General features: G+C 35.6%; 1 protein-coding gene across 16 annotated transcripts in view; it reads right to left on the bottom strand.

The window, feature by feature from the left end:
• NRG4 (neuregulin 4) overlaps nt 1-11,297 on the bottom strand; it is a gene marked incomplete at its 3' end in the record, with an annotated part of 205,100 nt that overhangs the window by 3,082 nt on the left and 190,721 nt on the right. For 6 of the 16 annotated variants that reach the window (XM_079128939.1, XM_079128938.1, XM_079128940.1 and 3 more), the window contains 2 exons: nt 9,956-10,038; nt 107-258 (listed from right to left, as the gene is read on the bottom strand). The exons of 1 other annotated variant lie outside the window; for it this stretch is intronic. In XM_079128939.1, coding sequence (XP_078985065.1) covers nt 107-258; nt 9,956-10,038 — 235 coding nt within the window. Of the gene's footprint in view, nt 1-106; nt 259-2,042; nt 2,065-2,794; nt 2,847-6,308; nt 6,442-9,949; nt 10,039-11,297 lie in introns of those variants that run through there. 9 more of the 16 variants (XM_079128932.1, XM_079128933.1, XM_079128944.1 and 6 more) reach the window with 9 other exon arrangements.

Raw genomic sequence — 11,297 nt, 5'->3', positions numbered from 1 at the left:
GGGATTCTGCCTTTTCCAGAAAATGGAAACTTGGGATATATGTATTGCAAAAAAAGATAATTTTAGCTTTATCTGTCCTGTGGCTTTGATCGATGATGCTCTGAGATCACATTGGGGTAGTTTTAAATATATTAAATGAAGGACAAGTTTGTACACAACACACACCAGGAGATGAAAGCTTTGCATCGAGTATAAGCAAAGAAGTTGCGGCCATGTTCGCTTGTTGCAGCTGCTGTATAAGGTGACTTTCAAGTCTTCCTGCAAGGGAAGATCAAAAGGGGATTCACCAGTAAGATGAAGATTTAAGGCATTCTGCATCTACCTCTTTGTATTGGTAAAGGACCTTTGAGTAGAATCAGGAAGACATTTTTTTCTCTCAATATCAGAAAGATGAAATGGTTTGAGAAATCTTTTTTTTCAATTTTACCAGTTTTTTTCCCCTAGAAGCTGTAACAATATTATTACTTTTTTACTTAGGATAAAAATTTAACTGGTTTTATTTAGATACTCAAAGCTGCTCAGATAAATTGCTGAGACTTTTATAAGTAAAACTATTTTCCTTAATAAATTCCAAGAGAAGAAATTTTTCTCATGTAGTTTCATGTAGCTAATTGGCAGACCAGAAAATTCTATCACCTTATTTTGGTTTCATAGCAATAAAACATACCTTACAGATTCATTCAGATACTCTCTATTTCATTGCTTTTGATGAGTGAACAAAGGATGTAAACTAACCCTTTGTAAATGAAAACCTGGAATAGTAGGTATTTGTTAGCTGGTCAGTCCTGTCATTCAAGTTTGAATTTCTGACACATATTTGAGAGGGGCAGAAAATACCGGTATTCCCTGAATATCCATACTTACCTTTTATTCTTTCACAGTGATAGAAACATTTTAGGCACATGCCTCCCAGAACAAGACTACATTTCTCAGTGTCCCTTGTAGATATGACTATTTTTGCTGAGGGAACATCAGGGGAAATGATATATGTCTTTTAAAATGGAATGACCATTTTTCTGCCTTTTCTCCATCTTGTTTGGAATGTGGATCTGGTCATGAGTCATTTTGGATGCTGCCAAGGAGGTAATACCCGATTGTGGAAGAAAACCATGCAAGGATTCTGGGTCCCTGTACATTTTTGTTGAGGCACCTCCATAAAAGACCTGGACCACCTGTCTCCAAACTGTTTTATGAGATAGAGATAGAAATGAACATGAGCTTGCTTAAGCAAACCTCCTCTACCCCTAGGGCTTTGTTGTAGATGATCTCCTTATAAAGTGAGATAAATGACGAGTGACGTTTTTGTAACGATTAGGGGTTTAATAGGACAGTATAAGACTTGGAGTATAAGTAAAATCAAATGTATTAACATTGTTCCTGATTCTCTGTTAACTTTTCTCCCAACTTTTACCTCCACAGATTTTTCTCTTGATATGTATGTATATATATATATGCATATATATAATACTTAAAAGGTTCCTTTGAGTATTTTAAATTTTTCTGAGCAGTTAGTTCCTTTTGGAGTTCCAGAAAAGTCCAAAGAAAAGTTTGGTTGAGAGACACTTTAATCTGAGTATTTCTCTTTAGGCATTTGTCTACTGACTTGTATTTATTAACTTTTCTATTATTTGACACCGATATGTATTATCAATTAGCTAGTAAATCAAAAGTCTAGTCCTTGAATATGCTTAGATAGCACATAGGCAAATATTTTAGAAATTTTTTTTGTCCCTGCTATGAATCAGGATTGGTTGAAAAATAGGGGAAAAAGAATTTTTAAAATTGAAAATATGAACAAAATAGGCCTGAAAGTTACACGGATTGGTTTTTCAAATTAATACTCATATAAAATGTTTTGCTACTTCTCAAAGGAGAATCTGCCACAGGATAATTTCCTAAATATTTGACATCATTTTGGGGTATAATAGCTGAGCCTTTTGTGCTCGTCATAGACAATAAAATCATTCACTCACATTGTATAAAGTAAATAGGGGAGAACTTGACCCACTAGAAGCAGTAGTAGTATTGATAAGAACAAAGGCCATCCTTTCTGCCTCTCAGAGACTGTGAAATTTAACCAAAGTTAAAACTATAATTTACTATAGTTTTGAAAGGTCTGTTCTAAAAGCATGTATTAAAGGAGTAATTACTATTTTAGCTAAAACCAATTTATTTGAGGTAGCAAATCATTGTAGCTACTTGTGAAACTGCAAAAATGATCATATAAAAATTTTTTTGAGGGCTGGGGAGATAGCTCAGTCTGTAGAGTGCATGCCTTGTAAGCACAAGGCCCTGGGTTCGATCCCCAGCACCCAAAAAAAAAAAAAAAAAATTTTTTTTTTTTTTTTTTGAGACATAAAGGCGAATCCTTAGTGTCTTCACATGCTGAGCTGTCTTCTCTCAAGTGAAGATCAGATGATTATGATGGTTTATTTAATCAAGACACTTAAAAACTGATTTTTTTGGGGTGAAATTTTTATTATGAAGATACAGTTCTAAGAACACAAAGATAATTACATGCTAGTTTATAGTTCCTTGTAAAAAATATGTACAAAATTAGTAGAAAATTAAAATCTGAATGTTGTGCATCTTTTGCATCTTAGTTTTGATCATTTTTGCAGCATAATCAAATTTACTTGGATGAAGTAAGTACTTATTCTATTTTTATTACTAATGCAGTATGCTCATACTTTGAAAACAAAATCATTTCTGGGGCTATAGTTTGTTTTGTAAAAGGCTGCATCAAGAAACACATTTCCATTCCCTTTGGTCCAAGTAGAATGAAAACTCTTACCTGCTGAATAGAAATCTGAGGAGGTGGGAAGGGTGGATCTTGGAATTAAGACCTAGAAATAGATATGCCCTGTGGAGTGATGTAACAGGGGTCCAGTAGGTTGCTTCACTACTATTTTTTTTCAATTTTGCTTAAACCTGGATCATCTCAACCTTTGAAGCCAGATAGCAAAAGATTTGCCATGATTTACACTGATATTTAAGAAAATTAATGTGCAAAGAATTACTGCAGGAATAAACATACAATTCTAGAACTTTCTATGTAATCTGCAGAAACTCTCAAGTAAAAAGAAAACTGCTTTTGTCATATTATACCCATATAGTCTGGTCCAGATTAGCATTGTCATAAAATCAGTTCTAAGAGAAACAGAAGACCCCGATTCCTCTGATGGGAAAACACGAGATTCTACATGGTTGATTTTGATTTTCAGTTTTAAAAACCAAGTTGGCTTAATGAAAATGCTAAATGAAATCTGTAATAACATCTTTGTTAATCATGAACAAAATTAGTATCTATGTAAAGAATGTGTTATTAGAAAGCTATTTTAACCTGGGCCCTATATAGGATAAGTAGTCAAGTATTTGCAATGTTATTTTTACCGTGTGCCACAACTGAAGACTAGTTACTGTAAAACATTGGCAGAAGCCAAGAAATGTCTTTTAATGTTTGGTGCTAGGAGTTATATGAAGCTCTTTTCATTTTTTAACATTTTTTAATCTAAGTTTTTATTCTCTAACAACTCATGACATCGAGATTGGTTAATATTGTTTTTTTTTTTTTTTTTTTAATTTAGTTGTGGATGGACCTTTATTTATTTGTTTATTTATTTATTTTTATGTGGCACTGAGGATCGAACCCAGTGCCTCACACATGCTAGGCAAGCACTACCACTGAGCCACAACCCCAGTCCCTTATTGGTTTTAAATGCAAATGATCAGATTGTGGAGAATTTTAAGACCTCATTCTTAACCTTTTTCTAATTCTGACTAACCAAAATTCAATCACCATACATTTAGTTCTTAATATATACTCAGTTCAAAGTCTTGTCACAGTACTAGAATTACAGATGGAACTGGTACACAATTACTTGAGTTACATCAGCATTAGGAAGCTCTTAACTCTCATTCCTCAATAGAAACAACAAAAACAAGCAGTGACTGTCTGAACCCACTTTGTTAGAGCTCCGGAAAACAGTCAAGAAGTTTACAGCAATCACGGAATGCCCAACTAAGAAAAACCATCTTCACAATGGTAGGAAAATTTTGTGACTTTTACTTATCTTGCCCCACCCTAGGCACAGTGACAGTATCATTCTTAAAGCAGTAAAAGCCCAGTTTCCATCCATAAAATGGAAGATGTGGAATAGACCTTACTTACAAATTATTGCAAACAGTTTTTAACCTGTCTGCAACAAGTGAAAGACTGACACAAGGTGCTTGTCTTCATTTTACCTCTCTTGGAAGGTAGGCACTGCTTTAAAAGCTGTATGGAACCACTGAAGCCTAGGGCAAGAGATTTTGGGTGGATAGAGATGTAAAGTAGACGAGCGAGGCCCAGAGGAGAAGCTGGGATGAGGCTTTGGAAAATTAGGACACTGAAAAGCAACCATGTGTATAAGAACAAACGATTTAGAATGCCACACATGCCTAGGAACACGCTTGCTAAGACTCCAAGCTTTCACCTCTGGCCCCTGTTGGAGAACTGCCCTAGCACAGTCAGTCTGCAAAAACATTTAAGGGAATGTTTATCAAAATAGATGAATGAGAAAAAAGGAACAGACACTTGAATGATCACCCAAGGAACAGTTTTTGTAAAAATGGTTATTAAAACAAATGGATAAAAGCCTGTAAAAATAAAAAACCAACCAGCAGGTTTTGAGAAAAGGAGACAATCTGATGTCTAAGAATTACCTACCACAATGGTGAAATGCTTGATTTTCAACTCTGAATTATCAGGCATACAGAACAGGGAAATAAGGCCCGTTCAAAGAATCAAGATAAAATAACACACTGTCCCCTATGAAGTCCAGACATTAAACTTACTAGACCAAAATTTTAAAACACCTATCTTAAATATGGCTAAGGAATTAGATAATGGTAAGTGAACAAAATCTGTTTCAAGAAAAAGGAATTATAAAAGAAATAAGAAAATTACAGAGAAAAGTAAGTACAAATTTTCAATAGAGGGTTCAACACATTTGAAGGGGGATGAAAAGATGAGCAAAATTTATAGGACAATTGAAAATAAATGAAGATAAGTGAACACAGCATAAAGGACAAAAAGAATGAAAATAAGCAAACAGCATAAGGGACATGTGGGATAGCAGCTATGTGTAACAGACATATAAACCACTAGCCAGCAACAGAATATCCATTATTTTCAGGGGCACATCAGTGCTTGTGTTCAAGTAACCCTTTATTTACCAAAGCACAAGAGTAGTGATGCTGGCAATTTTACTGCAGTATATTGTTATATTCTATTTTATTATTGTTAATCTCTTGTGAGATTATATACATAAAATATATGTGTGTGTGTGTGTGTGTGTACATGTTGGTGACCAAACCTGGGTCCTGACACATGCAAGGCAAGCCTTCTACCACTAAGCTATATCTCCAGCCCAGTTATTTCTCTTATTGTGACTAATTATATAAATTATCGTAGGTATGTAAGTACAGTCATGTGTTGGTTACAAACAAGGATACATTCTGAGATTTAAAAGGATTATGCACCGTGACCAAGTAAGACTGATTCCTAGAATACAAGGATGACAACATATAAAAATAAATATAATACATTAATGGGGGGCATTACTTGATCATATCAATGCAGGAAAGGCATTTGATAAAACTTAGCTCCCTTTTATAATTAGAAACACTGAACGAACTAGCAGAAGGAAGCTATCTCAATAAAATAAAATCCATATATGAAAATCCCACCGTGATCATCATATTCAATGGGGAAAGACGAGAGTGTTTCCTTCCCTCCTAAGTTCAGCAGCAAGATGAGGATGCTCACATTCACCACTTGTATTCAATGTGTACTAGAGGCTTAGCCAGAACAATCAGGCAAGTAAAAGAATAAAGGCCTCCAAATTAGCAAGAAAACAGTTCTCTCTTTATAAATTATCATTTTTAATTATAACTTGTAGGATCTCAATGTGTAGAAGACCCTAAAGAATCCATAAAAAGACTATTAGAGCTAATAAATTAATTCAGTCAAGTAGCAGAATACAAAATCAACACAAAATTCACTTGCACTTCTATACATTTATAATGAACAGTCTGGAAAGAAATCATGAGAACAGTTCTATTTATAATAGGACCAAGAATACTTGGGAATTAACCAAGGAGGTGAAGGACTTTGTTATGGTTTAGATATGAGTTATCCCCCAGAAGCTCGTGTGAGACAATGCAAGAACATTCAGAGGTGAAATGGTTGGGTTATGAGAGCTGTAATCTAATTAGCACATTCATCCCACGGATTAACTGATACCTGTAGGCAGGTAGGGTGTAGCTGGAAGAAGCAGGTCACAGGGTACGCCTTTGGGGTTTATATTTTGTCTCTGGTGAGCAGAGTTCTCTGCTTCCTGTTGTCATGTCCTGAGCTGCTTCTCCACCATGCCCTTCCACCACGATGTTTTGCATCACCTCAGGCCCACAGTTATAGAGTTGGTCATCTATAGACTGAGACCTATGAAACTGTGAGCCCCAAGTAAATTCCTTCTTGTTCTTGTTGGATCTTTTGGTCATAGCAATACAAAACTGACTAAAGCAGACTTGTATAATGAAAATTACAAAACATTGCTGAAAGAAATTAGACAAAAAATTGGAAACACATCCATGTTCATGAACTGGAAAATAGTATTGTTAAGATATCAATACACCTCAAAGAGAGCTACAGATTGAATGCAATCTCTGTCAAACACACTTTTTTTTTTTTCAAAATGGAAAAATGCTCACTAAAGTTCAGATATAATCTCAAAGGACCCTGAATAGCCAAATCACAAACTGGAGGACTCATACTTCTGGATCTCAGAACACTCTGATTCTGGTACAAAAAGATATATATACAGACCAATGGAATAGAATAGCCTAAGAAAGAAACCTTTGTATAATGAAACAATTTTTGACAAAAGTACCAAGAGTATTTTCAATGAGGAAAAGACAGTCTTTTCAACAAATGATATTGGGCAAATGTGATAGCCATGTGCTAATAAATGAAGTAGGATCCTACCTAACACCAAATTTGCAGGCAACAACAGAAAAATAGACCAAACTGGACTTCATCAAAACTTAAAGGTTTTGTGCATGAAAGGGTACTATTTCAAGAGAATAAGAAGGCAATCCCCAGTTTGGGAGAAAATATTTGCAATTTTCACACTGTATTTAAAAGGATTTAACATCAAGCATACATAAAGAACTAAAATGGGACAATAATACAAAAAACCTGATTAAAAAATGGTAAAATAATTAAGTTTCCAAAGAAGATATAAAGATGGCTCACAAGCACATGAATGAAAACCACAATGAGATACCACTTCACACCCATTAGGGCGGGTCTCCCTCCCTACCCCATCTCTCTCTCTCTCTCTCTCTCTCTCTCTCTCACACACACACACACACACACACACACACATGCACACAAGATGCAGAGAAATTGCAATTCTTACACATTGGTGGTGGAATTATAAAGTAGTGCAGTTATAGAAAACAGACAGTTTTCAGAATACAGAATTACCATTTAATCCATTGTATTTCCTATTACAATATATAAAAATAATTGAAAGTATGGGCCTGAGGGTATATTTGTACACCCAAAGTTCACTGCTACATTATTCATAGTAAAAAGTTGGAAATAACCCGCATGTCCTTTAACTTGTGCACAAAGACAAAATATATTACCTATACAATGGAATATTCAGCCATTAAAAGGAATGAAAATTTGATGAGCCTTTAAACATGTTAAATGAAATAAGCTAGTCACAAACGGACAAATACCATATGATTCCACTTATGTGAGATACATAGAATAGTGAACTTCATAAACACAAAATACAGCAGCGGTTACTGTCTGTCAGGGAATTTGGGGGAGGAGTAAAAAGGGATTTATTTAAGGAGTACAATATTGAATATGGGATCATGAAAAAATTCTAGAGATTGATAGTGGTGATGTGCATAATGTGAATGTCCTTCATGTCCTTGAACTATATACTTCAAAGTATAAAACAGTAAACCTTACATTTTATAAAAATAAAAATGCATTATAACCACCAAAAAGAAAAAAATCATATGGGTTAGCCATTAAAAAGACAACTATCCAGCTACAAGGAAAGGGATCTTAAATGCATATTGCTAAGTGAAAGAAACCAGTATGAAAGACTACATACTGCATGATCCCCAGTGTAGGACATTCTGGAAAAAGCAAAGACATTAGTGGTCACCAGAGGTTCAGTGGGAGAAAGGGAGGGGTGAACATACGAAGCACAGGAGATTTTTAGGACACAGAAACTATTATCTATTGCATATGATGCTGTGATAGTGGATATACAGCATTATGCATTCATCAGAATCTGTAAAACAATAAAAGAGCAATTTTAATGTAAACTATGGACTTTAGCTAATATGAAGGTATTGATGTTGCTGCATTAATTTAAACAGATGTGCTTCTAACAGAGGAAGAGGGTGAGAGAGGAGCATGTGGGAACTCTGCACCATCTGCTCAGCTTTCCTCTACAGGTGCTCCTCAGCTTACCACAGGGTTGCAAACTGACAAATCTATTATAAGTCAAATATACATAAGTCAAAAATGCATCTAGTACACTTAACCTACCAAACATCACAGCTTAGCTACCATGCTGTGGGCTACCAGTTGTTCCCCTCCTGATCATGTGGCTGACAAGCAGGGGTTTGCTGCTCCTGGTTAGCATCACAAGGGGGAACTTAGCACATTTGCTAGTTCAGGAAAGATCATAATTCAAAGTACTGTTTCTCCTGAATGTATATCACTTTCGCACTACCATAAAATAGAAAAATGATGACTTGAACTATCATTAAGTCAAATCATAAGTTGGGGACTGTAAATCTAAATTTTTTTCTAAAAAAGTCTTTTAAATTTCAAATATCATATCTGTTTTTCTACTTTCTCAGTACCTCAGACTCATCTATCTGTTAAATAATGATTGCTGGTGAATGGATGAATAAATCAAACACTAGTGACAAATTTAATCCACAGTGGTTACACTGGGCCAGATTGTGAGGAAAAGCCACTGTGCATACTGGTTTTCAGGAAGACATCAGGAATAGGCTCACATGGGGCCAGCACTTGCTCCTCTGCCTCAATTCTTTGCCAGCCTTACACCTTTGGTGGTCAGAAAACCCTGTCTTCAAACTGCCCACGACTCTCTACACTTACAGTCACTACTGCTTTTTTTTCCATTATGTTTCCGTGTAATTTTTAGACAGGTGGAAACAACTGGAGAATTTGTTCTGACCTAGCTGGTTCTTCATGTTGTTCCTAAAAAGATGAAAATTTGGCATTCTGCAAAAATCAAGCACTAAAAACTACAGGCCTTGTAAGGAAAACAGGTTTGGGACTTAGTAACCTGTGTATTAAAAATAATAATCCTAAATTTGCATTGGCATATGCTTTAGGAATTTTTCATCTTCTTCAGCCTTAAACTTTCGTTTGTTTCTTCAAGATAAAAATCCTTGAACTCAATTGCTTTCAATAGAAACCATTTTCATCAATATTACAAATATGACAGAGATGTCTTTTTCAGTCAGTGCTTCCATCTACTCCCTAGGTGACATGTCTTCATGGATTTTTCATCTGTTGTAGTTGCAGCTTTCCAGATAGAGCAAAGAGTCTAAACCAGTCACTTAAGGGATTTTCATCTTTTTTTCTTGATGTCTCCATGTGTTCCTGGGTTTCTCTCTGCTTGTGAGGAAGTCTGCCCTCGGTTGCCTCACCACCTTAGCTCGCTGGGGAATGACCTGGACCACTGTGACTTGCACACTACTGATACCGCCAGTAGCCTGCTGCCTCTGAGCTGCTGCATGTACAGAAGCGAACACATCTTTCAGCACAACAGGCTGTTTCCTAGAGTGACGGTTACTGTCTCATGTTTAAGGAAGGAGGGATTACATTTTTGCTTTAATTTACCTTCTGGTGTTTCATTTTCTGCCTTTGTAAAATAAAAGCAAAGATAAAGTTCACTTTGATGTTTCTTCAGTGGTCTCCATGACCTGTGGAAAATAATTAAGAATGAGATGTTTTCTCCGTCCTGATTTTCCTTTGTATATATACCTACCTGCCTTCACCTCATAGTCACAGAACTCACAGCTTCTGTTCGATGTGAAGAGTGGAGGTGAACTAACCTAGAACACCCCAAATTCCCAGCAGCCTGACCTACAGTGTTCCTCGAACACAGTTTTGTCAGCATCCCTAATCTAGACTCACACGAGTTCAATACTGTTACCCAAAATTCTAAAAAGCCTGGTGATCTTTTGAAGATAATCAATCTAGAAAGTGCTGGTTAAGGGGAAAAAGTGCTACAGTGAGTAACTTGAGTCACGCTAACAGCAAAGAAAAGAACAGATGGCAATACGGTGGAAGAAAATATCAAATGCAAGGACCAAAATATCCTGTGGTTAACTGGGTCTATCTCATGTGGACAAAAACGTCTAGCCAAAGAGCCCTTCCTGCCCACACCCATGGAAGCCTAAGCATGAGAAAAACATGGATTTGGGAGCCAGATTTGCCTGTGTTCCAATTCTTGTTCATTTCCTTAAGATGTCAAGTATCTTTTCTTGTATTTATTAGCCATTTATGTATTTTCTTTGATAAAATGTCTATTAAAATATTTTGCCCAAATTTCAATTGGGTTTTTATTCTCAAGTGGAAAATAATTAAAAGAGTTCTTTATACATTAAATTTATACAATTGAGTTGAAAGAATCCTTTATCAAATATATGATTTGCAAATATGTTCTACTTATAAACCTATGTGTCAGTTTTGATGTCAACACACTCTCTTGATTACTGTGGCTCCATAATAAGTTGGGAAATCAGAAAGCTGAGGTCTCCAGTGTTATTCTGTTTCAAAATTGTTTTCTCTGTTCCAGTTCCTTTGCATTTCAAGAAGAATTTTAGAATTACCTTATCAATTGCCATAAAAATACCTCCTGGAATTTTGATTGGAATGGCATTGCATCTGTAGGTCAATCTGAGAACTGACATCTTAACAATATTGGATCTTCCTAACCTGTGAACACAGTATATCCCTCCATCTAGGTGGTCTTAATTTCATTCCTCTTCGCAATGTTTTACAGATTTCACTGCAAAGGTCTTTCACATCTTTTCATATTACTGTAAGTGGTATTATTTTTTAACTTTGCATATCCAGTTGTTACTGATACACAGAAGTACAACTGACTTTTTAGTACTGATCCTCTGTCTTCCAACTTTGCTAAACTACTAACTAGTTGGTCTCATAAAATGTATCC

The sequence above is a fragment of the Sciurus vulgaris genome (assembly GCF_902686455.1).
Source record: "Sciurus vulgaris genome assembly, chromosome: 2".
In the NCBI taxonomy this organism is placed as follows: domain Eukaryota; kingdom Metazoa; phylum Chordata; class Mammalia; order Rodentia; family Sciuridae; genus Sciurus; species Sciurus vulgaris.
Note: the sequence above shows the minus strand (reverse complement) of the source record. Positions and strands in the feature narration are given on the sequence as shown.